The 27,273-nt window shown below is 37.5% G+C and overlaps 1 protein-coding gene across 3 annotated transcripts in view; it reads right to left on the reverse strand.

Annotated features, from left to right (window-relative positions):
* Positions 1-27,273, reverse strand: part of LOC106878752 (ras association domain-containing protein 5) — a 247,897-nt gene that overhangs the window by 12,981 nt on the left and 207,643 nt on the right. For 2 of the 3 annotated variants that reach the window (XM_089353948.1, XM_089353949.1), the window contains exon 3: positions 13,483-13,669. In XM_089353948.1, the coding sequence (XP_089210074.1) occupies positions 13,483-13,669 (187 nt within the window). Of the gene's footprint in view, positions 1-13,482; positions 13,677-27,273 lie in introns of all 3 variants that reach the window. The other variant, XM_089353950.1, reaches the window with a different exon arrangement.

Consider the following 27,273-nt stretch of genomic DNA (forward strand, 5'->3'; position numbering starts at 1 on the left):
AGTGAGATCGTTGCCAGTGCCCCTGGACTGGCTTGTGCGGGTGGCACATAAAAGACACCATTTCGAGCGTGGCCGTTTTCGTGCGGGTGACACGTAAAAGCACCCACTACACTCTCTGAGCGGTTGGCGTTAGGAAGGGCATCCAGCTGTAGAAACTCTGCCAAATTAGATTGGAGCCTGGTGTTGCCATCCGGTTTCACCAGTCCTCAGTCAAATCGTCTAACCCATGCTAGCATGGAAAGCGGACGTTAAATGATGATGATGATGATGATGATGATGATTAACTTACTAGCTGGAGCTGTGAAAAATTCATGGAAAATATAAAAAATCAACTGGCCACCCTGTCCCACACAAAATTTCAGGACTTGTGCCTATAGAAGAAAAGTATATTGCGGCAGTTACAGATTATAGAAGGAAATGTAAAACCGATAAATATATAATCCAACCAAAACATCTCAGTTAAGCAAACGTAAACAGAATTGTTATTTAGCCTTAAAATACATCTTGGCTTGGTGGAATGGAATGTTTTTCTCGTATTCGTTTATTCTTTTACTTCTTTCAAGTATTTCACGGTGGCCATGCTTGAGAACCACCCTATAGTCGAAGAAACTGATGCCTGGGCTTATTCTGTGTTAGCATGGTGCTCAGTCTGAACAGCTAAGTTACAATGACGCAAACACACCAAAATAGACACAAACACACAAATATATATGTACATATATAGATATATGTACATACATACATATGTACATACATACATATATAAATAAAAATATATAATACATATATATATATATATAAATATAATATATACATATGTATATACAAATATAATATATAAATATATATATACAAATATAATATATACATATATAAATATAATATATACATATATAAATATAATATATACATATATATATATATATATATATAACACATGTATATATATATGTAATATATATATATATATAAATAAATATCGTCCAACCCATGCTAGCATGGAAAGCGGACGTTAAACGATGATGATGATGATGATGATGATGATGATATATATATACTATGTATATAATATATAGAAGTAATATATAAATAAAATTTTTCTTGATTATATTTTATCTTTAAATAAAATTAAAATAAATATATATATATTCATAATATTTAATAAATATATAAAATATATATATATTTATAATATTTAATATATATATAAAATATATATATATTTATAATATTTAATATATATATATAATATATAATATATATATATATATAATATATATATATTTATAATATTTAATATATATATATAATATATAATATATATATATATATATATCTACAATATTTAATATATATACAGGTAATATATAATGCCCACCACTGCACAAGACCACCACAGTCAACAGACATGGGTTGGCCTCCCCTAATGCCTGCACAGTCATCACGCCAATATTTTTACTAAATATTGGAGGCCTGTTGCATTATAATAAAAGCAAAATTTCTTTCCTGAGAGACCTTGCTGCAGGCAATGAAGCCCTTTGCATAGCACTCGTGTAAACTAACCTCAGCCCTGATATAGAGGATGCAGAAGTACACGTACCAAAATATGTCATACCGTGAACAGACAGAAGGAAAAGGAGCCATGTTGGAGTTGCTGTATACATCCGTGACGACCTCACACCCCAGGTCTTACTGTCATACTCAAATTCGGTATGTGACACTCTAATTGTATACTTAAGACAACATAATATAGTCATATGCAATACATATTGCCCACCAGATGCTCCAAACGACATAGGCAAATTTGAAGATTGCCTCACAAGAATTAAAGAAATGCTGGAACAACATGTGACCATATTTCTTATGGGTGATTTCAACTTCCCCAACGTCAAATGGCCCGAAGATCTCATACTCTCAGGAATGACTGATCGCAAGCTAGCATAGGTGGAATTTCTGCTCAACCTCACCAATGCCCTATTCATATAGCAAGCTATTCTCAGACCAACTAGACATAATAACATTCTGGATCTCTGCTTCACGAACAATATGGACATCATTCACGATGTCAAAGTGACGCCGACATTAGTTTCAGATCACAACATAATAGAGCTGTCTATGTTTGGGCTGAAAGTAACCAGAGACATACAGCCTAAAGTAAGCACCCGAAATCTCTCCAATCTAAACTTCCACAAAGCAGACTGGAAATTGATCCAGAAAGAGATCCTCAGAGAGGATTGGCCAAAATGTCTCTCCACACCAGACACTGACATGAAACTAGAATGTTTCATGTCTATTGTGCAAGCCATATGCCAGAAATATGACCCAGAGAACAAGGCCAAAACAAATAGGAACAAGATTCCAAAGTAGAGGAAGATCCTCGTGAGACGACGGACGAAAGTTGCAAATCGACTCAACCAGCATCCCAAATGTAGCAAAAGGTCCTGCCTAAAAACGACACTGATAGAAATTGAAAAAAGACTGCAACAATCCTATGTGAGGGAGAGAGCAGACAAAGAAGCCTGGGTTATAAAAAAACATTACGCCAAACCCAAAGGCCTCCTTTCATAACGCAAAAGAAACAGCCTCAGTACGCTGCAAGATAGGACCCCTCTTCGAAAAGGGTGGCTCCCTCACAGACAGTCCAACTAGGATCAGTGAGGTACTGAATGACCAGCTCAAAAGTGTCTTCGCCACCCCGTTGGGACACAGACAAGTGAATGAACCAGTGGACTTCTTTGCCACCTCCCCTATAACCAGCGAGGCAGTTACGCTGGAATGCATCGATATTAGCGAAGATGTACTACTAGCTATACATGAAGTGGACACAAACTTAACTGCTGGTCCTGATGGTTTCCCTGCAATCCTCCTCAAATCGTGTAAGCATGCCCTGGCAAAACCCCTCCAGATTCTCTTCCAGAGCTTTCTCGCAAACGGTAGACTGCCAAGCAAGCTGAAGGAGGGAATAATATGCCCAATCCATAAAGGGGGAAGCAGAGCAGATGCCAAAAACTATAGGCCTATCTCTCTGACTTCATACATCAGCAAAGTCATGGAAAGGATAGTCAGAGGAAAACTAATCACATTCTTAGAAGAAAATAACTTGCTGAGTGATACCCTGCATGGCTTTCGACCAGGTAGGAGCTGCCTGACCTAGCTCTTACAACATTACGACTGGATGTTGAGGCAGTTACTCAACAACTCAAATGTGGACGTAATATACCTTGATTTTGCAAAAGCTTTTGACAAAGTGAATCAAGGTATGATATGCCACAAACTGTGTGATCTTGGGATAGCTGGAAAACTTGGAGAGTGGTTACATGACTTTCTGAAAGATAGAAGTCAAGCAGTAGTAGCTGATGGAGCCACCTCTATGAAAACACAAATAGTGAGCGGTGTTCCACAGGGCACTGTCTTGGGATCACTGCTTTTTATAGTCGCTCTCTCAGATATGCCCTCAAGTGCCCAGATAGCCACCCTTGCAAGCTATGCAGACGATACGAAAATCCTATGAAGGCCAGTCAAGCAGTACTGGCAACAGCCGTGCTCAAAATGGTGTATTTTATGTGCTACCCGCACAAGAGCCAATCCAGGGGCACTGGCAACGATCTCTACAAAGGCCAGTCAGGTGGTACTGGCAACGGCCACGCTCAAAATGGTGTATTTTATGTGCCACCCGCACAAGAGCCAGTCCAGGGGCACTGGCAACAATCTCACTCGAAGGTCCTTACACATGTTGTGGGTACAGGTGCCATCACGATTTCGATTTCACTTGCCCCAATAAGTCTTCGCAAGCTGAATCTCGTGTCCAATGAGGGAGACGACGTTGGCATGGGTGCCAGTCGTCAAATTTCACTCGATTTCGATTTCACTTGCCTCAACAGGTCTTCGCAAGTGGAAGTTTAGTGTTCAATTTACCTCGATTTCGATTTCACTTGCCTCAACAGGTCTTCGCAAGTGGAGTTTAGTGTCCAATTTAACTCGATTTCGGTTTCACTTGCCTCAACAGGTCTTCGCAAGTGAAGTTTAGTGTCCAATGAAGGAAAGGTTGGCATAAGTGGACTGGCTGGGCCTTAGATTTAGGTCTCACTTGGCTTGCCAGGTCTTCTCACGCACACCATATTTCCAATTGGCAGAGTTTCTACAGCTGGATGACCTTCCTAACGCCAATCACTCACAGAGTGTAGCGGGTGCTATTATGTGCCACCAGCACGAAGGCCAGTCAAGCGCTACTGGCAACGGCCACGCTCAAAATGGTGTATTTTATGTGCCACCCGCACAAGAGCCAATCCAGGGGCACTGGCAACGATCTCTACGAAGGCCAGTCAGGCGGTACTGGCAACGGCCACGCTCAAAATGGTGTATTTTATGTGCCACCCACACAAGAGCCAGTCCAGGGGCACTGGCAACGATCTCACTCGAAGGTCCTTACACATGCTGCAGGCACAAGTGCCAGAAAGGCGACGCTGGGCACAGGTGCCAACACAATTTCAATTTCGCTTGCCCCAATAAGTCTTCGCAGGCTGAGTTTCGTGTCCAATTAAGGAGACGGCATTTGCATGGGTGCCAGTCGTCGAATTTAACACGAGTTCGATTTCGCTTGCCCCAATAAGTCTTCGCAGGCTGAGTTTCGTGTCCAATGAAGGAGAAGGTGTTGGCCTGGGTGCCAGTCGTCGAATTTAACTCGATTTCGATTTCACTTGCCTCAACAGGTCTTCGCAAGTGAAGTTTAGTGTCCAATGAAGGAAGGTACGCATAAGTGGACTGGCTGAGGCCATAGATATAGGTCTCACTTGGCTTGCTGGGTCTTCTCACACACAGCATATTTCCAAAGGTCTCAGTCAGAAGTCAACGCCTCGGTGAAGCCCAATGTTCGTAGGTTGTGCCTCACCACGTCATCCCAGGTCTTCCTAGACCTACGTCTTCCACAGGTTCCCTCAACTGTTAAGGTGTGGCACTTTTTCACACAGCTATCCTCATCCATTCTCGCTACATGACCATACCAGCGCAATCGTCTCTCTTGCACACCACAACTGATGCATCGTAAGTTCAACTTTTCTCTCAAGGTACTGATACTCTGTCTAGTATACACACTGACATTACACATCCATCGGAGCATACTGGCTTCATTCCTTGCGAGCCTACGCATGTCCTCAGCAGTCACGGCCCATGTTTCACTGCCATGAAGCATGGCTGTTCATACACATGCGTCATACAATCTACCTTTTACTCTGAGAGAGAGACCCTTTGTCGCCAGCAGAAGTAAGAGCTCTCTGAACTTTGCCCAGGCTATTCTTATTCTAGCAGCTACGCTTTCAGCGCACCCACCCCCACTGCTAATTTGGTCACCAAGATAGTGGAAGCTATCAACCACTTCTAGTTTTTCTCCCTGGAAAATGGCAGAAGTTGTTTTCTGCACATTCAGTGTTTATAGCTCCTGAACATCTGCTACAAACGAAAACTAACTTCCTGAATATATACATATATAATATATACATATATAATATATATATATAATATATAAATATATAATATATATACATATATATAATATATACATATATATACTCTTTTACTTGTTTCAGTCATTTGACTGCGGCCATGCTGGAGCACCGCCTTTAGTTGAGCATATCAACCCCGGGACTTATTCTTTGTAAGCCTAGTACTTATTTTATCGGTCTCTTTTGCTGAACCGCTAGGTGACGGGGACATAAACACACCAGCATCGGTTGTCAAGCAATGCTAGGGGGACAAACACAGACACACAAACACATATATATATATATATACATATATATGACGGGCTTCTTTCAGTTTCCGTCTACCAAATCTACTCACAAGGCTTTGGTCGGCCCGAGGCTATAGTAGAAGACACTTGCCCAAGATGCCACGCAGTGGGACTGAACCCGGAACCATGTGGTTGGTAAGCAAGCTACTTATCACACAGCCACTCCTACGCCTATATATATAATATATACATATATATAATATGGTGCAGCAATATCAAAGGCAGATTAACTACAAAGTTAGTTTTTGTATGTGGCAGATGTTCAGGTGCAATAAACACTGTAAACAAACAGGAAACAACTTCTATCTCATTCCAGGGAGAAAAACTAGAGGTAGTTGATAGCTTCCGCTCTCTGGGTGACCAAGTTAGTAGCGGGGGTGGGTGCGCTGAAAGTGTAACTGCTAGAATAAGAATAGCCTGGGCCAAGTATAGAGAGCTCTTACCTCTGCTGGCGACAAAGGGACTCTCACTCAGGGTAAAAGGCAGACTGTATGACGCATGTGTACGAACAGCCATGCTACATGGCAGTGAAACATGGGCTGTGACTGCTGAGGACATGCGTAAGCTCGCAAAGAATGAAGCCAGTATGCTCCGCTGGATGTGTAATGTAAATGTGCATACCCGTCAGAGTGTAAGTATCTTGAGAGAAAAGCTGAACATAAGAAGCGTCAGTAGTGGTGTACAAGAGAGACGATTGCGCTGGTTTGGACATGTGGTGAGAATGAATGAGGATAGCTGCGTGAAAAAGTGCCACTCCCTAACAGTTGAGGGAACCCGTGAAAGAGGTAGGCCCAGGAAGACCTGGGCTGAGGTGGTGAGGCAAGACCTTCGAACATTGGGCCTCACCGAGGCGATGACTACTGACCGAGACCTTTGGAAATGTGCTGTGCGTGAGAAGACCCGGCAAGCCAAGTGAGATCGTTGCCAGTGCCCCAAGACTGGCTCTTGTGCGGGTGGCACATAAAAGACACCATTTCGAGCGTGGCTGTTTTCGTGCGGGTGACACGTAAAAGCACCCACTACACTCTCTGAGTGGTTGGCATTAGGAAGGGCATCCAGCTGTAGAAACTCTGCCAAATTAGATTGGAGCCTGGTGTAGCCATCCGGTTGCACCAGTCCTCAGTCAAATCGTCCAACCCATGCTAGCATGGAAAGCGGATGTTAAATGATGATGATGATGAATATATACATACTCTTTTACTCTTTTATTTGTTTCAGTCATTTGACTGTGGCCATGCTGGAGCACCGCCTTTAGTCGAGCAAATCGACCCCAAGACTTATTCTTTGGAAGCCTGGTACTTATTCTATCGATCTCGTTTGCCGAAACGCAAAGTTACGGGGACGTAAACACACCAGCATCGGTTGTCAAGCGATGTTGGGGGGACAAACACATATACACGATGGTCTTCTTTCAGTTTCCGCCTACCAAATCCACTCACAAGGCATTGGTCGGCCCGAGGTTATAATAGAAGACACTTGCACAAGATGCCAAGCAGTGGGACTGAACCCAGAACCATGTGGTTGGTAAGCAAGCTACTTACCACACAGCCACTCCCGCGCCTATATATAATATATATTATATATAAGCGCGGGAGTGTATATATATATATATTATATATACATATATAATGTATACATATATAATATATACATATAGAATATATACATATACAATATATACATATACAATATATACATATATAATATATATATATGCAATATATACATGTATAATATATATATATGCAATATATACATGTATAATATATATATATATATATATATACATATATATATATAGGCATAGGAGTGGCTGTGTGGTAAGTAACTTGTTTATCAACCACATGGTTCCGGGTTCAGTCCCACTGCGTGGCACCTTGGGCAAGTGTCTTCTACTATAGCCTCGGGTCGACCAAAGCCTTGTGAGTGGATTTGGCAGATGGAAACTGAAAGAAACCCGTCGTATATATGTGTATATGTTTGTGTGTCTGTGTTTGTCCCACGAACATCTCTAGACAACCGATGCTGGCGTCTTTACGTCCCTGTAACATAGCGCTTCGCCAAAAGAGAACAATAGAATAAGTACTAGGCTTCCAAAGAAAAAGTCCTGAGGTCGATACGCTTGACTAAAGGCAGTGCTCAAGCACTTACACAGTCAAATGACTGAAAAGAGTAAAAGAGAGTATATATATATATATATATACATATATATATATATATTACATATATATATAATATATATATAACATATATATATACATAATATATAGATATATATGATATATATAATATATATATCTATCTGTTGACAGAATTACGACGAAGTTCTCCAAAATATGAACAGTGAAGAAATTTTATTCTATGTACACCCTACATATTTCCCGCCCCATCTGATCTCCTTTATCTATCTATTTCTTTCCATGTAAATCACTTGAACCCCGTTTTTGTCTTAAATTCATGCTTATTTATTTTCTTTCTTTACTTTATTCAAGTTTATTGCTCCTTTTAAAATTACGATTTAAGCTTTTGCTGTCTCTTTCAACTATGTTACTGTTCGCTCCTTGCCTTCCTTTAGAATTACGATTTAAGCATTGCTGTCTCTCAAATATGTTTAAGCATTTAAAACTTATGATTAAGCACTGCTGTCTTCAATTTTGTTCTAAAAAAAGCCCAAAGAATTATTCATTCCGCGTGATGTACTAGTTGCCTGGCCCTCTCTCTCTGTGCCCATCTCTCTCTGTGCCCATCTCTCTCTGAATCACTCTTTCTCTGTCCTCCTCTCTATCCTCAATTCCTGCAGGACCCTAGCTCTCTATAAGCAGTCTCTCCTAATTCTGCTGACAGAATTACGACGTAGTTCTCTTGGCTGGTGGTACACCCGCCCTCCCACCCCTTCCACTTGTACCAGAAGTTCATATCCTGTCATCCTCGGTTGTCTCCCGGAACACTCCTAGAGGCTTCACACCATCCCCTCCCCTACCCTTAGGCAGCGCATAAAGATTGTGTAATGTATGCAGGTTGTAAGTATTGTTTTGTTTATGAATTCTGCTAAATGCAAGCTTTCTTTTCAGGTACACAACACTACTTTCCCCCATTCCAGGCCACAGGCCCACACCGTCAGGATTGGCACTCTCAACATCGGCACGCTGAAAGGTAGGTCTGGTGAGAGTGTTGAGATGCTTGAACGGAAACTCGTAGATTTGTGTTGCATCCAAGAAGTAAGATGGAGAGGAGGTTCTGCAAGGTTCCTCACAAGCAAAGAACACAGGTACAAGATTTTCTGGGCAGGGAACACTGATGGGGTTGGGGTTGTGGGAATACTTCTAGCAGAGAAATGGGTTGATAAGGTAATCGAGGTAGTCAGAGTATGTGACAGAGTACTTAAGATTAGACTAGTGCTTCATCATCTCTGCCTATGCCCCTCAACCAGGGCTACCGGATGGGCTGAAAGACCAATTCTACGACACCCTCTTGCAAACTACCTCATTGACAATTGACAGGGACCTTCTCTTTGTGGCTGGTGACGTCAATGGTCATGCTGGACGTCATGCAGGAGGCTTCCATGGCGTACATGGAGGCTATGACTTCGGTTCCCGCAATGAGGAAGGAACCAGATTGCTGGAGTTCTGTGATGCAAACGATCTTGTGGTTTGCAATACCAACTTCAGGAAATCTGCCTGTCACCTAGTCACCTACTGATCCAGCAGACACTCTAGCCAAATCGATTATATCCTCGCCAGAAATAGGGAAAGAGGACTGTTTATAAATGCCAAAACCTTCTCTGACGAAGAATGTACCCCTCAACACAGATTAATAGTTAGCGACTTCGGGATCAAGGCAAAATGGGTGCTCAGAAGTAGACCAGCTTGGAGGAGAAGGGTGCGGAAGCTTAAAGTTCCTGCAAATGGACAGAGATTTAGAGACATGTTACTTGAAGCATTTGACAAAATAGAAGGGGATATAGCATCATACAATGTGGAAGACAATTGGAGGTTTCTGCAGGACAACCTGCTGAGAGCCACCGACCAGATCTGTGGCTGGTGTAAAGTCCCCTCTCGATCCAGAGTAACGTGGTGGTGGAACAATGTTGTTGACAGGGCTATTAGACAAAAGAAACAGGCTTGGAAGGACTGGAAGAACGGTGGTAGCAGGGAATTGTATCAGACTGCCAGAAGGGAAGCTAGGCGACAGGTTTATTTAGCCAGAGGGGAAGCAGATAAGAAAACATTTGCCAATGTTCTGCGCCATGAGGACCAAAGACGAAGTATTTTATGTTGCAAGACAGTCTGTGAGAGAGAATCGTGATGTTGCAGATGAGAAATGTGTTCGCATGGATGATGGTACACTTTCACTAAACGAGGCTGCAAAGAGAGAAGTCTGGAGACACCACTATGAAAGGCTACTTAATAAAGAGAATGAATAGGAGGAAGAGAGTCTGTCGCATGTTGACCCAACAGAGGGACGAGCTATCCTAATTGACAGTACCTTAGTAGATAAAGCGATCAAGAGTATGAAGACAGGGAAAGCCCCCGGCCCATCAGGAATCATTGCAGAGATGCTCAAAATATCTGGCAGTGTCGGCTATAGCCTAGTCACCTGTATTGCAAACCAAGTGATACACGAAGGAGTCATACCCAATGACTGGTATAGCAGCACCATAGTCAACTGCTACAAAGGTAAAGGTGACGCTTTAGATACAAATAATTACAGAAGTATCAAGCTGTTAGATCAGGTAATGAAAGTCATGGAGAGGGTCATAGCCCAACTAATTAGGGAGCGAATCAGTTTAGATGAGATGCAGTTTGGGTTCATGCCAGGGAAAAGCACCACTGATGCTATATTTCTGGTAAAACAGCTGCAGGAGAAATACCTAGCCAAGCATAAACCTCTGTACCTGGCTTTCGTTGACATGGAGAAAGCCTTTGACAGGATCCCCCGATCCCTTATCTGGTGGTCAATGAGGAAACTTGGGAGAGAAGAATGGTTAGTGAGAGCTAAGCTGTCAGTAAGGTGAGGGTTGACAATGAGTACAGTGAAGAATTCCGGGTAGAGGTAGGGGTCCACTAAGGTTCTGTCCTCAGCTCCCTCCTATTTATCATAGTCCTCCAGGCGATAACAGAGGAATTCAAGACAGGATGCCCCTGGGAGCTCCTCTATGCTGATGACCTTGCACTAATTGCTGAGTCACTATCAGAACTAGAGGAGAAGTTTCAGGTGTGGAAGCAGGGACTAGAATCGAAGGACCTTAGAATCAACCTAGCTAAAACCAAAGTCCTAATAAGTAGGAAGGTAGACAACACACAAACCCCTTCAGGTAGATGGCCCTGCTCGATCTGTAGCAAAGGCGTAGGTAGAAACTCTATAAGATGTACCCAGTGCAAGCTATGGACACATAAGAGGTGCAGCAATATCAAAGGCAGGTTAACTAGGAAGTTAGTTTTTGTATGTGGGAGATGTTCAGGTGCTATAAACACTGTAAATATGCAGAAAACAACTTCTGTCTTACTCTAGGGAGAAAAACTAGAGGTAGTTGATAGCTTCCGCTATTTGGGTGACCGAGTTAGTAGTGGAGGTGGGTGCGCTGAAAGTGTAGCTGCTTAGAATAAGAATAGCCTGGGCAAAGTTCAGAGAGCTCTTACCTCTGCTGGCAACAAAGGGCCTCTCACTCAGAGTAAAAGGTAGACTGTATGATGCATGTGTACGAACAACCATGCTACATGGCAGTGAAACATGGGCCGTGACTGCTGAGGACATGCGTAAGCTTGCAAGGAATGAAGCCAGTATGCTCCGATGGATAAGTAATGTCAGTGTGCATACCCGACAGAGTGGACAGAGTGTAAGTATCTTGAGAGAAAAGTTGAACAGAAGAAGCATCAGTTGTGGTGTGCAAGGGAGACGATTGCGCTGGTATGGACAAGTGGCGAGAATGGCTGAGGATAGCTGCGTGAAAAAGTGCAACACCCTAGCGGTTGAGGGAACCTGTGGAAGCGGCAGGCCTAGGAAGACCTGGGATGTGGTGGTGAAGCACAACCTCTGAACATTAGGCCTCACCGAGGCAATGACTTGTGACCGTGACCTGCGTGAGAAGACCCCGGCAAGCCAAGTGAGACCAAAATCCAAGGCCTCTACCAGGGATGTAGCCAGCCAACTTACGTGTAACATTCCTTCATTGGACACTAAACTCTCCTTGTAAAGACCTGTTGGGGCAAGCGAAAGCGAAATTGTGATGGCACCTGTACCAGTGGAGCACTGTCCAAGCGTGATCATTGCCAGAGCAGCTGTCTGGCATCCGTGCTGATGGCACATAAATAGCACCGGCATGATCGTTACCAGTGGCACGTGAAAAGACATTCGAGCAAGATCGTTGCCAGTGCCAATGGACTGGCCCCTATGCAGGTGGCACGTAAAATACACCATTTTGAGCGTAGCCGTTGATCGTTACCAACGTCGCCTCTGAGGTACTTGTGCCAGTGGCACGTGAAAAGACATTCAAGCGAGATCGTTGCTAGTGCCGATGGACTGGCTCCTGTGCAGGTGGCACATAAAATACACCATTTCGAGCATGGCCGTCGTCAGTACTGCCTGACTGGCCCTCGTGCTGGTGGCACTCTTGGAGTGGTTGGCGTTAGGAAGGGCATCCAGCTGTAGAAACTCTGCCAAATCAGATTGGAGCCTGGTGTTTCCCCCTGGTCCACAAGTCCTCAGTCAAATCGTCCAACCCATGCTAGCATGGAAAGCGGACGTTAAACGATGATGATGATGATGATAACATACATATACATAATATATATATATAATATATATATAAAATTGATATATTATATATATATATTATATATATATATATATATATATATATATATATATATACATATATATATATATATACATAATATATATATATATATATATATATACATATATATATATATATATATATATATACATAATATATATATATATATATATATATATATATATATATAATATAAATAATATATATATAATATAAATTAAATAATATATATATCATATATATATAATATAAATAATATATATATATAATATAAATAATATAAATAATATATATATATAATATAAATAATATATATATATCATATATATATATATAATATAAATAATATATATATATATCATATATATATAATACATATATATATATATAATATAAATATAATACATATATATATATATAATATAAATATAATACATATATATATATATATAATATAAATATATATATACATATATACACACACACAATATAAATGCATACATACATACAAATTATATGCAAGCACACATGTATGGAACAAGATCTCAGACAGACAAATGCAGCCTCTATAATCACGAAGAGAATAGTCATTGAAAAGGTTTCAAATAGCAATGAAAGAGCTTTGACACAAAAAAACAAAAAACAAAAAAAAAACAAATAACTCACTGTTTAACCAAGTTAAACAATTAATCGATTAGGCAGTTGGATATTTAACTAATAGACAAATAATAAAGGAGTAGAATTGAACCAGTACATGTTTTAATAATATTGGCAATAATGATTCTCCATAGACACAACACAAACTAATTTTAGCTTTAGACAAAAAATTACTGTTTTTCTTTTTGTGAAATGAAAGAGAAAAAAGTTAGAATAGTTTAAAATTACATCAGAAAAAGCTTACCTATCTACATGGATAGATTTAACAGTATCTCGAGGCATGTAGAATGAAATAGATTGGGTATTTTGCTCCACAATGTGCTCTCGAGTGAGTACTTCATAAATGGAAGGTGGTCGTGCACCAAGAGACATTGTGATTGGTCGAATCAAATTCAAAGTTACTTTGATGAAACCCTGGAATGTTTCTCCATCTGACTCCTGTAAAATTTAATGATATTGTTTTAATTAATTCACATTATTAAATTGATTGAAATATTCAATTCACTCATTCAACTGTAGATAAAACTAGAATTAATACATGTAGACATGTTGTATTTATCAAGGAATTCATATAACATTAGTCATTATAATCTAATCATAATTAATTCATCATTTTCATTACTGGATAAAAACGTTTGTCTGCTTTTCTTTTTACAGTGTTCCATTTATGCCAGAGTGTTAAACTAGTACTATTTAGAAAGAGAAGAAAGAAAGAAAAAAAAACAGCTGAAATGAAATGCATTCATAAATATAAGATTAAATAAAATTAATAAAGGTTAATTAATAGATAATGAAAGACAAAACAAAAAAATTCATGTGTGATTATAACAAAAAGAAAACATACCACACAAGAGAAAATAGCAAATATAAACCATTAAATCGTTGAGAATACTTGATGCTGTAGTCCTGTTCTGTTTGAGTTTCACATAACAGCTCGTTAAAGTAAACTGAGCCATTTTGTTTTTACTATAAGCTATATTAAGATCAAGTCTTTCAAGACTTCAACATAAGGTCCCTATTTTAAAGGCAGTAAGTTTGTTTTCCTACCGAGGAAAATTTGACTATTATATTTACCTACTTAAGTTTCTTCATTAGCTTGATAGCTGAAAGATATTTTCTTAATTGATGTTTTGAGAATGGACATGTTTATTCTTAAATGCTATAAATATGTTCACTCTGCATACAACTCATTCCACTATGACTTGCAAATGGGTTTGACTTTAGACTAGCTTTTTCATAATCCAAAAATAGCTAAAGTAGAGAGTAACCATGAAAAACATAAGACTCTGAGAGTGAGCTAAAGAGAAGATTTTCTGAACACAAAGTAGCTTATAAAATTAGATTTTAAAATATAGGTTTTAATACAATGTAAAAAATAGATGATGTAATAAATGGAAAGGATAAACCTAAAATCAATTAAACATTGCATAATATTTCCAAAGAAGAAAATGATGAAGCTATTTAACTGTAGCTTTCAAAGTATACTATTACCATCTTCACATTAGATAAATAAATCAAACTTCAAGATTCCGTCTATTCTTATTTTATAGGAGACAGTTATAAAAAAGATAAATACACCCTTACTATTTTGCAAGCTGTTTATTTTTAAAACCTTTATTTTGTTTGTGTATATTTGCTAACATTTAACATTTGTCTTAACTAATCAGATCAACTATATATATATTTATTAATAAATCTCAGGGTAGCAAAAAAATTTAGAAATTCTTTTTGCTACCAGTGGTCTAGCGAGAAGAAAAAACTAGTCAATAGACTATATATTATTCATATAAATACATACACTGTACATTTAAACACATAAGAGAGATGTCCATAATAGGACATCTAACCCGCTAGAAGGAGCGGTCAAACTCCAAACCACAATTAGCTATTTAGCTTGAAACCATGGTTCAAGAAATAGATGGTAAATGTTTTTATTTTTCATCTCCTTTCGAAATTACCCCTAATTGTGGTTTGAAGTTTGACTGCTCCTTCTAGCGAGTTAGGTATCCTATTAAGGACATCTCTCTTATGTGTTTAAATGTACACTGTATGTATTTATATATATATATATATATATATATATATATATATATATATATATATATATATAGGAGGTATTGGTATCCAGAAGACCTAAAGTAGCAGGTAGCACAATGTAAGTACTATGGAAGGACCATAGTTAAACTCTCAGTTCGATAATGATACAAGTGAGAGGTCTAATGCGGGTCTTGTATGAGCATGTATATTTTAAATAAAATGAGACAACAAAGCCAAGACTGTGGAATTTTCAGAACATTTATAGAGTGAACCTTAGTCTTACAGCTGTTTCTGGAATATCAGGGATATCCCTTCATCAGAGACGATGTGCGTTGGTTAAATAAAGAGAAATAATAGAGTTCAATATGAGGAGTTATTTTGGAAAAAGGAAGCAAATAAGGAGTATATAGGAAAATAGGAGAATGAATGTAGAAATAAAAATAAAAATGTATAAAGATTTGGTTAATTACTACTTCCGAGGTTCTGCTAGCTATGAAACGTGTGTAGACTCGATTTTATCTACTCCATTTTGAATTTTTATTCCCATACATAGCAACCCCAGCTACTAACTGAGAGCTACAAAATAACTTTTTTCAGCTTATCAAACTTCGATATACCAGTTTGCAATCTCACTATTGGATTTGTACCTCATTATACAAGATTTACATTGCATTGCAAGAATATTGTATAGATGCCTACGTTTTTTAAGAAAGCCTTCGACATAGTTTTCTTGTTTTTTATATTATTTTATTTTCATTTTTTTTAAAAATTATTTAAAAATATTTAGTAAACAAATTTAACCGGTTTTATCGATGGTTCGATATATTGGATTCTATTTTGAATGTATTTTGCCCAATTTTTGCTATTAATACACTCAGCAATTTCTTAAAAAAGTTGTCTGCATATATATGTTAGGACCTAAAAGTTTGTTTTATGTGGATGTCTGTATTGTAGCAATGCATATGTATTCGTATGTGTGTGTCTATGTTTATGTTTATACTTTTGCACATACATACATAGTTTCGTGTGTGTGCATCTTTGTATATGCGTGGGTAAGAGTGTATGCTTATATTTACACATATATATATTCACGTGTGTGTGCCTACGCTACATATGAGAATGTGCGCTCATGCGCTTATACATATACATGTTTGAATGTGTGCGTACGCATGTATACAATCATATTTGTGTGTATTCGCGTACATATTTCTATATATGTCTGTATACGTGATGCTAATATACATTTTTGTATACACATATATGTAATCCAATTTTATGTGCATTTGTAGTGCTCCACTACCTTCTTTCTTTCCTCACGAAAACCATGCTTTCTCCCTTTCTACATTAGTAACGTCCTTTATCTATACATTACTCATCTCCACCCCTTACTTCCCCAGCTCCATAAGTTTAAAATACACTTGCCTGACCCAACACTGAATAATTTTCATATGTGAACATGATTGCGTGCATACATGTATACATGTATTTATGTCTTACAAATATATGCCTATATACGTATATTATCTGTACGTATGCATCTGTGTATTTTGATGTATATATGCATGTTGTAGATAGTCTGTTGTAAAATTTTTATTTTTTATTTAATGCAGCATAAATTTTATTTTAATTTTAATGTGTTAATTGAGCGAGTTGGTTGCGAAGAGCGGGACACGCCCGTCGCGCTAAGCGCGGGCAAACAGCAGGAGTAACTATCACTCTCTACACTCTCTGCATCGAGCAGTGGAGGATAGTTGTAAGTCGAGGCAAGCAAAGCGATTAGCGACGTCGTTCGGATCGAGCGAGCGAGTGTGTGTGTCCGTGTGTTAAGCACGCAAAGACACGCGGTCGACACGGATAAGGAGTTGGTTCGAGTGAGAAGGAAGCGAGCGACGTCGCTGGGAGCGAGCAAAGAGTCAGCAGACGCATCGGCGGCAGGCCTCCACCAGCACGATCTAAAGGCCGTCGTCTCGAAGGTGATACCGACCTCGAGTGTGTGTGTCTGTGTGTTACGAACGCGGTTGAGTAAGGTCGTAGCAGTGATTAGTAAGCAAACAAGCGAGAGAGAGAGAGAGAGAGAGAGCGGTTCATAGTGAGCAGACAGCATGCCGACGCTTCGGAGGCAGCTTCCGCTGGCAATGCTGCCCGTGAGCGAGTGAGAGCGTGTGTGTCCGAGTGTTAAGCACTTTGGTTCACCCATAATAAGGAAGGTCTTTCTAGGGACAAAAGTAGTGTAATATTAGCGGCTCGAAAATCAATTATAAAATTTAACAATAAGCTATGGATTCATAAGGATGCTCCAGAGGCTTTCAACGTTCCTATGGGAAGTTCAGACTCAGCTCAAATAGCTGATATAGTTTGTTCGTATATATTGTATGAACTGGCAGACCAATTCCCAAATATTAATGGAGGTCTATACAGAGATGATTGTCTGCTATACCTCCAAAATGTCACTACTCAGCACATCCAAAACGTTAAAAATAGATTAGCTAGATTCTTCTGGAGAATGGGTTTTGGCATCGTATTTGAGGATGAGGTCTCCGTAGCCAACTTCCTAGATGTAACTTTAGACTTACATAGCAACACACACTTTCCTTTCCATAAACCATCAACGAATCTTAGGTGCATAAGCCCTTTTAATAACCATCCAAGGTCTACCACCAGTAATTTAGTTAAGAGTATTGCACTCAGACTTTCTAAACTCTCCTCTAACTCCCACATTTTCAATAAAGAGGCTGACTTTTATAATTCAGCCTTATTGAAGGCAGATTACAAAGACAAGGTAAGATACATCAATTCATTTAGTGATCTTTCGTCTTTTGTACAGCAGGATAAACTCAATTCTATTTCTTCCCCTTCTTCCCACTTAACTGAGAAAGTGGCACCTACTTATAATCATTCACATAAAAGAGGAGGCTTAACCGACTCTAAACACCTTAATAAAAACAAAAAAACTTAATTTATTTAGCTATACAAACACTGCACCTAGATCTGATGACAACATCTGGTTCATTGTCCCATTTGGGAAAAAGTTAAATCCAATTTGGTTTTGCAGTTCCGCGACGCGGTGAATAGGAACTTTCCTAGGGGTTCTCACTATTACCCAATCATCAACTCACATAAGGTTAGATTTGGGTTTTGTAATACAAAAAATATGTTACAAATAATATCTTCCCATAATTTTAGACTTTTAGATTCATCTCTAGTCAGCCATACCAATTATGATGATGATAATAATAATAATAATAATAATTATAATAATAACAATTACTCCAGTAATTCAACACACTCATATGGTAGCAATAGATATTTAGATAAAAATATAGGTAATATGTACAACATTAGTAAATATAACAATAACTTTCACAACAATAAGATTAGTATCTCGGAATCTAATTGTAATAGAATCAAGTTTTTAAGTGTGAATGCTAGGACCAAAAATGTGGTTTATCAATGTAAGGTAACGACTAACACAGAGGTCTCGCATTATATTGGTTGCTCTTTGTCGCAGGTCTCTAAGAGAATCTCTAACCATTACTCATCCTTTAGGGATAGGAATAAAAATAATAGTACCGGTCTTAGTAAGTTAATCTGGAAACTTAAGGACTGCACTAAACAATTTTCTTTGGAATGGTCAATACTGGCTACCTCAATACCCTACAACAAGGGTTAAAGATTTTTGTCCTCTCTGTAACTTGGAGCTATTCCACATTCTGTTCTCCAAGAATAATTTAGTGAACCAGATAACACAGAGAGCATACAGATGACAGCAGTGGAGGAAACACACCTTCAGCTCGTTTCATTAATTTCATCCTTTTTACTAATTTTAGTTATATTATTTATTTATTTATTTCACCTACCAACATACTCACTAGTTGACAACCACTTTACATGTGGTATGAACAATCACCCCACTTTGTATTTATTTTTATTCAACTTTAGACAATAACAATAATAGTAATTATAATAATAATAAATTTATTTTTACATTTATAATAATAATAATAATAATAATAATAATAATAATAATAATAATAACAACAACAATGAGAATAATAACATTATAATATCTAAAATAACAATTATATCTAACTCCAATGCCAGTTGTTTACACTTTCTCCTTCTCTAAATGGTTCAGCAAGTTTATCCCCGAAAAGTTATATTCGTAGCGTTGTAAGTATACTTGTATATATTCACATATATACTATCAATTTTGTTATCATACGCATGTTTATTCTTATTATTTCATCACTTTATAGTTTTGTATCGTGTATTGCCATTTATTTAGGTGGATCTTTTTTAAAACGGGGGCCACATTTTTCATTAACGAAACACTTTGAAACTTGGAACACTGGTAGAATGTGTCATATAAAACATCTTTTTCTCTTAATCTTCTTTAAAAAAAAAGAAATCCATAAATTATTCCATGTTAAAGTTGTCGTATCTCTGTAATTTCAACCAATCACTGACGTCCATTCAGCCGATATACATTAAGTGCCGACTACATAAACAAACGATTCTGAAACAATTAACCCTAACCCTAACCCTAACCCTACGGTTAGGGTTAGGGTTAGGGTTAGGGTTAAAGCAAATTTAAAATGAAAAATGCAAATAAAACGAAGAATCGTTTGTTTATGTAGTCGGCACTTAATGTATATCGGCTGAATGGACGTCAGTGATTGGTTGAAATTATCGAAATAAGACAATTTTTTACATGAAATAAATTCGAATACAAAAATATTTTTCTGTTCTATAACACAAAATAGGTAAGTATACGAAGTTTGAAAGTCTTTCGGTACCAAAAACACTACGTAAAACATTAATGAAAAATGTGGCCCCCGTTTTAAAAAAGATCCATTTAGGTTAATTACTGCAACTTAATATGATACAATATTATGGTGAATTAATCATATTTACAATCCATCTTTAATTTTCCTTCCTTATAAACGTTTATTTACACAATCAGTAGTATATAAAGAATTCATTGGATTCTCTCCCTTTCTCCTTCCAATTACAAAAAAAATTTTTATTACCATTATTATTAACTTTTAAATTTTTCTGCAGTTCATTGTGTCTTCTTCTAATTTAAACTCTTAGTATAGCGTTCATAGCCTCTCTCCCTAAACAGATCACTGTAAAGTAGCATTCTTGTTTCTAACTGTCGTTTAAACTTAGCTATATAGTGTTATTACTCATAAGTAACCTTAGCATTCAGCGGAAGTCTTGCATTTGTTATATGGTTCCCTGACGATGAATTTATGTGTATATACCAGCATCTCTCACTTCTTTGAAGTAGTGTGCACATAATTTTTGAAACATATGTAAGAATTAAAGGAACTTATTGCTCCATTTATTATTATTCTTTATATCTACTCAAAATACATCACTTTAACATGGAATTTCTACTCATTAACTGTGTATAATATCCCAGTTTTTGTGTGATTTTTGCTACCCAAGGAACTGTTAACATATTTGCATTATCACAGTTTTTCAGCCAAGATAATATTAATATATGGAAAAAATTAAAATATATATATATATATATATATATATATATATATATATATATATGTACATATATTGTGTATATATATACATTGTGTATATATATATTGTATATATATATAGCATGTATATATTGTATATATATAGTATATGTATATTGTATAGTGTGTATATATATTGTATATATAGTATGTAGTGTATATATATATATATATATATATTGTATATAGTGTGTATATATATATATATATATATATATATATTGCATATATATATTGTATATTGTATATATATATATTATATATATACATTGTATATATATATTGTATATATATATTATATATATACATTATATATATGTTATATATATATATATATATATATATATATATTGTAAATATATTCACATATTGTATATAAATATATTGTATATATATATATACATATATATATATATACACACACATATATATATATATATATATATATATATATAGTATATATATAATGTATATAATAGTAAATACATTGTGTATATATATATATATATATAGAGGCATCAATAATTAGGGAGCAAATCAATTTAGATGAGATGCAGTTTGGGTTCGTGCCAGGTAAAAGCACCACTGATGCCATATTTCTAGTGAGACAGCTGCAGGAGAAATATCTAGCCAAGGATAAACCTCTGTACCTGGCCTTCGTTGACATGGAGAAAGCCTTTGACAGAGTCCGCCGATCCCTTATCTGGTGGTCAATGAGGAAACTTGCGATAGAAGAATGGTTAGTGAGAGCTGTGCGAGCCATGTACAGAGATGCTGCCAGTAAGGTGAGGGTTGGAAATGAGTACAGTAATGAATTCCGGGTAGAGGTAGGGGTCCACCATGGTTCCGTCCTCAGCCCCCTCCTATTTATCATAGTCTTCCAGGCGATCACAGAGGAATTCAAGACAGGTTGCCCCTGGGAGCTCCTCTATGCTGATGACCTTGCACTAATTGCGGAGTCACTATCAGAACTAGAGAAGTTTCAGGTGTGGAAGCAAGGACTAGAATCGAAGGGCCTTAGAGTCAACCTAGCAAAAACCAAAATCCTAATAAGTAGGAAGGTAGATAAAACACAAACCCCTTCAGGTAGATGGTCCTGCTCAGTATGTAGAAAAGGAGTAGGTAGTAACTCTATAAGATGTACCCGGTGCAAGCTATGGACACATAAGAGGTGCAGCAATATCAAAGGCAGATTAACTACGAAGTTAGTTTTTGTATGTGGTAGATGTTCAGGTGCAATAAACACTGTAAACAAACAGGAAACAACTTCTATCAAATGTGCTGTGCGTGAGAAGACCCGGCAAGTCAAGTGAGATCGTTGCCAGTGCCCCTGGACTGGCTCTTGTGCGGGTGGCACATAAGATGTACCATTTTGAGTGTGACCGTTGCCAGTACCGCCTGACTGGCCTTCGTAGGGTTTTCGAGCGAGATCGTTGCCAGTGCCCCTGGACTGGCTCTTGTGCGGGAGGCACATAAAAGACACCAATGCCAGAACGGGACGACACTGCATAGTGCCAAAGATCCCAGCAATGCCAACGCGCTTCAGGACCAGTTACTGCAACAGTTTGGGTTTCAGGGGCCCACAGCTTTTTAATATACTCCCAAAGAGCCTGAGGAACCTGTACAAAGTAGATGTAGGGCTTTTTAAATCAAAGCTGGACCTTTTCCTGTCGAGAGTCCCAGATGAACCTACCTCGCGGCAGGAGGTGCAAATGAGGGTTGCATGGCTCCTTTCCCTTCTGTCTGTTTGCAGTATGACATATTTTGGTACGTGTACTTCTGCATCCTCTATATCAGGGCTGAGGTGAGTTTCCACGAGTGTGCTATGCATAGGGCTTGATTGCATGCAGCAAGGTCTCCCAGGAAAGAAATTTTGCTTTTATTATTGTAATGCAACAGGCCCCCAATATTTAGTAAAAATATTGGCGTGATGCCTGTGCAGGCGTTAGGGGAGGCCATCCCATGTCCATTGACTGTGGTGGTCTTGCGCAGTGGGGGGCAAGGTTCCTCGTCTGTGCTTGTTGTAGCCACGTCAGCTGCTGCACAATCTTTTGCGCCATGCACAAAAAAGACTCTTGCTCAGCTGCTGCGTTGCGTATGATTTCTGAAGAGCGCACGTCCTTGAATCTTCTCCTTGGGGACATCTGTCATCTTTCCTCAGGTAAGTTTTTGTCCTTTAAACCTTTGTAGTTTTGGCAGGGTGTCGAGTGGGCAAACCGGCAGTTTTTGCCTTGCAGGTAAAATTTGCAAGTATTTGGGTGCCTTCCAGATTTCTTCTTTCCTTTGGTGTCTTGGTTGGCATTGGATCCACTTTGGGCTTTTCTACTTTTTGTTCTTCCTTTTCTTGTGGGTACTGTTTTCCTCTGGTTATCTATTGGGGTGAGGGCTCCTTCCTTTGTAAGCCCACTGGTACAGAGGGGCTTCTATTTGCTGCTTCCTTGGTTCCACTATCCTTTTCTGCCTGGTCGTTCACAGCAGTGGGTGAGCCATTCTTTTGAGGAGCCACTGGGTCAGAGAGACTTCCGGGTGTTTTTTCCTTTTCTTCCTCTCCATCATTATCAGCCTTTCCACAATGGTTTTTGATTATGACATCTAGTGTGGACTGATGAGTGCATACAAGCGGAAGAATTCATTCTATATATACATATATATATATATATATATATATATATATATATATATATATACCAGTGTTTACATACCGAAGGGCTTGGTAAAATAATTAATTGTTGATTTATTAATAAATTGACAAACCTTTACCCTTTCAATTGTAATATATATATATATATATATATGTATATATAGAATGAATTCTTCCGCTTGTATGCACTCATCAGTCCACACTATATATATATATATATATATATATATATATATGTATATATATATATATATATATATATATATATGTATATCTATATGTATATATATATATATATATATATATATATATATATGTATATCTATATGTCTATGTATATATATATATATATATATATATATCTATATGTATATATATATATATATATATATATATATATACCAGTGTTTACATACCGAAGGGCTTGGTAAAATTATTAATTGTTGATTTATTAATAAATTGATAAATTGATAAACCTTTACCCTTTCAATTGTAATATATATATATATATATATATATATATATATATATATATATATATATATATTACAATATATATATATATATATATATATATATATATATATATATATATATATATGTATATCTATATGTATATCTATATATATATGTATATCTATATGTATATCTATATATATATATATATACATATTTGTTTTGCAAGATTTTTTATGTGAAATCGTGTGTTGAAACAGATGTTGTTGTACTTGGGGATGGTCATATTGCCAGTTTAGCCAATAAAAACACACGCACTGTATATTTGGTGTTTATTTATTTATTTATTTTTTTTTTCAGCTTTATATTACATTAATCTTAATCTTAATCTTATTTCGGCTTAATCTTATTTCGGTCTAAGGACAATTGATGTGGACAATTGTCCTTAGACCCCAGAAGCGCACAGCCAACAACTTCCAAGCCTGGAACAATGATATCCCGACGCTGTATGGGCTCCGTAAGGACCACAAAGTAACAACTAATCCTGTAGTGGGACCACCAACAAGACCAGTCTGTGGAGCGAATGTCGCCAGTAACTACAGGATCTCCTACTTCCTCTCAATGATCATACGCCCCATAATCCAGATGTCACCTGATGTCTGTGACAGCACGGAAGATCTCCTCAGCAGGATCAACGACTGCAACAACACTTGCAACCTGACAGGGTGTATAGTGGGTAGCATGGATGTGGTATCACTATACCCATCTATCGACGTGGATTTTGCAGTGGAAAAGTGCGTGGAAATGATCAACGAGAGCGAAGTAGAGTTCCAAAAAGTCAACACAGAAGAACTGGGCCTCCTACTTAGATTGACATATGACGATGCATATCTAGATAGATACGACCTTAGAGATTTCTGCCCTAGTAGACGTCTAAGAGGTAGACCACCCACAATTACCTCTATGGCTAGGAAGACCCCTATAGAGAGATGGAGTGGATGGACCAGAGCCATACGGACCCCCACTAATATCCACCAGGTAAATAAAATGATCGCACATGCACTAGGAGCTAGTATAAAGGTCACCCTAAAAGGCCACACCTTTAAATTTAACAACAAATTATACGCCCAGGACGAGGGGGCAGCCATCGGGGTTAGTATCGCCGGTGATGTGGCCAACCTTTTCATGGTATGGTGGGACAGAAGGCTTAAGGAACGCCTGACACAGAACTCCATACTCGTAAATGTGTACTCTCGATATGTCGATGATATCAACTTAGTGGTAAAGACACCCCCACAAGAGAGTACCCCTGAAATAGAAATAGAAACTAAGACTATGGAGAGCATCCAGCAAATAGCTAACTCCATCCACCAGAGTATTAGAGTTACAATAGACTACCCTACTAAACACCCTAACCATAGATTACCTGTATTAGATACTGAACTCTGGCTAGAAACTAAGAACAATAAAACCAGAATCCTCCATTCACACTATACAAAACCTATGGCCTCCAAGTACCTGATCCACCGGAACTCGGCTATTGCGGACAATGCCAAATTCAAGATATTGATGGCAGACCTCGTCAGAGTAATGCGAAATGTCTCCTGCATGTGCGACCCTACAGAATTAAAGAGACATATACAACATTTCGTCCACCGCATGCAGTTCTCGGGTTACAGCCATAAAGAAAGGATCAGGGTTTACAAAGGAGCTATGAAGAAGTTTGAAACAATCAAACGCAACGATAGGAATGGGATTTGCCCACTCTATAGGAGCAAATCATGGAACACCATAGAAAGAACTAAGAAGAAAATAGGGAAGGCAAGCTCATGGTACAATAGCCACAAGTACCAAAGCGTCATGTTCGTCGACACCACCCCCTAGAGGCGAACTGGCGTACCGCTTTAGAAGGGCCCTAGACAAACTTAAGCTAAGAATTAAGGTTGTTGAAAGGCCAGGCAACCCTATCAAATCCCTTATCAGTAGAACATACCCTTTCAGTAGAACCCCCTGCACTGATAGGAACTGTATCGTATGTAGATTTAGCCCACAAACGAACTGCAAAACCAGAAATGTGGTCTATAGTATAAGATGTACAGAGGGACGATGCAGAAATAAGACAAGACATATGTAGGCGAAACAGCAAGGAGTATAGGGGAGCGGGCAAACGAACATTGGAGGGAACTTAAGGAAGGGAAGAACTCATCAGTTCTGTACCAGCACGCTGAGCAAGAACATAGAGGCTCAATCAACAACATAGAAATTAAAATCTTATCTACACATAGCAGTGATGCAGCACTTAGACAAATTACTGAAGCTACACACATAATAGAATGGAAACCTAGCCTGAATAGGAAACTAGAATGGAACACTAACATATGCCACTAACAAACCACAGCATGTGACAACATGTTACCCATAAACCAATAATAGGAACAAAGTATAATACAATACATAGATAAACAAATGGAATTAAATACTACATACGTTAACAAAATTTAATTAAACACAAAAAAAAAAAAAAAACACAGACACACACACACATGAACATATAAATAAATAAAAACTAATACAAACGAACACGTATTAACAGAGAATATAGGTGATACAGACACTCCCCATACACACATGCACTTACAAAAGACACAGACACATTGAAGGACACGCATGCGTAGACACATACAATAGGAATACAAAATACAAAATGGCTGATAGTTAGCAAGGTGAGACACACATAAGAAAGAAGGAAACAAAGGACCACTGATGAGGTCACAGAAGTGTGACGAAAGAACTCTGGCCGAAATAAGATTAAGATTAAGATTAATGTAATATAAAGCTGAAAAAAAAAAAAAAAAAAAAAATAACACCAAATATACAGTGCGTGTGTTTTTATTGGCTAAACTGGCAATATGACCATCCCCAAGTACAACAATATATATATATATATATATATATATATATGTATGTATATCTATATATATATATATATATATATATATATGTATATCTATATATATATATATATAGTATATGTATATCCGGTTTCACCAGTCCTCAGTCAAATCGTCCAACCCATGCTAGCATGGAAAGCGGACGTTAAACGATGATGATGATGATGATGATGATATATTATATATATGTATATCTATATGTATATCTATATATATATATATATCTATATGTATATCTATATGTATATCTATATATAATATATATATGTATATCTATATATATATATATATGTATATCTATATATAGTATATATATGTATATCTATATATATATATATATGTATATATATATATATATATTATATATGTATATATATATATATATAATTTATATATATATATATATA

This window comes from Octopus bimaculoides, chromosome 6 (genome assembly GCF_046866305.1).
Source record: "Octopus bimaculoides isolate indiv1 chromosome 6, ASM4686630v1, whole genome shotgun sequence".
Classification (NCBI taxonomy): domain Eukaryota; kingdom Metazoa; phylum Mollusca; class Cephalopoda; order Octopoda; family Octopodidae; genus Octopus; species Octopus bimaculoides.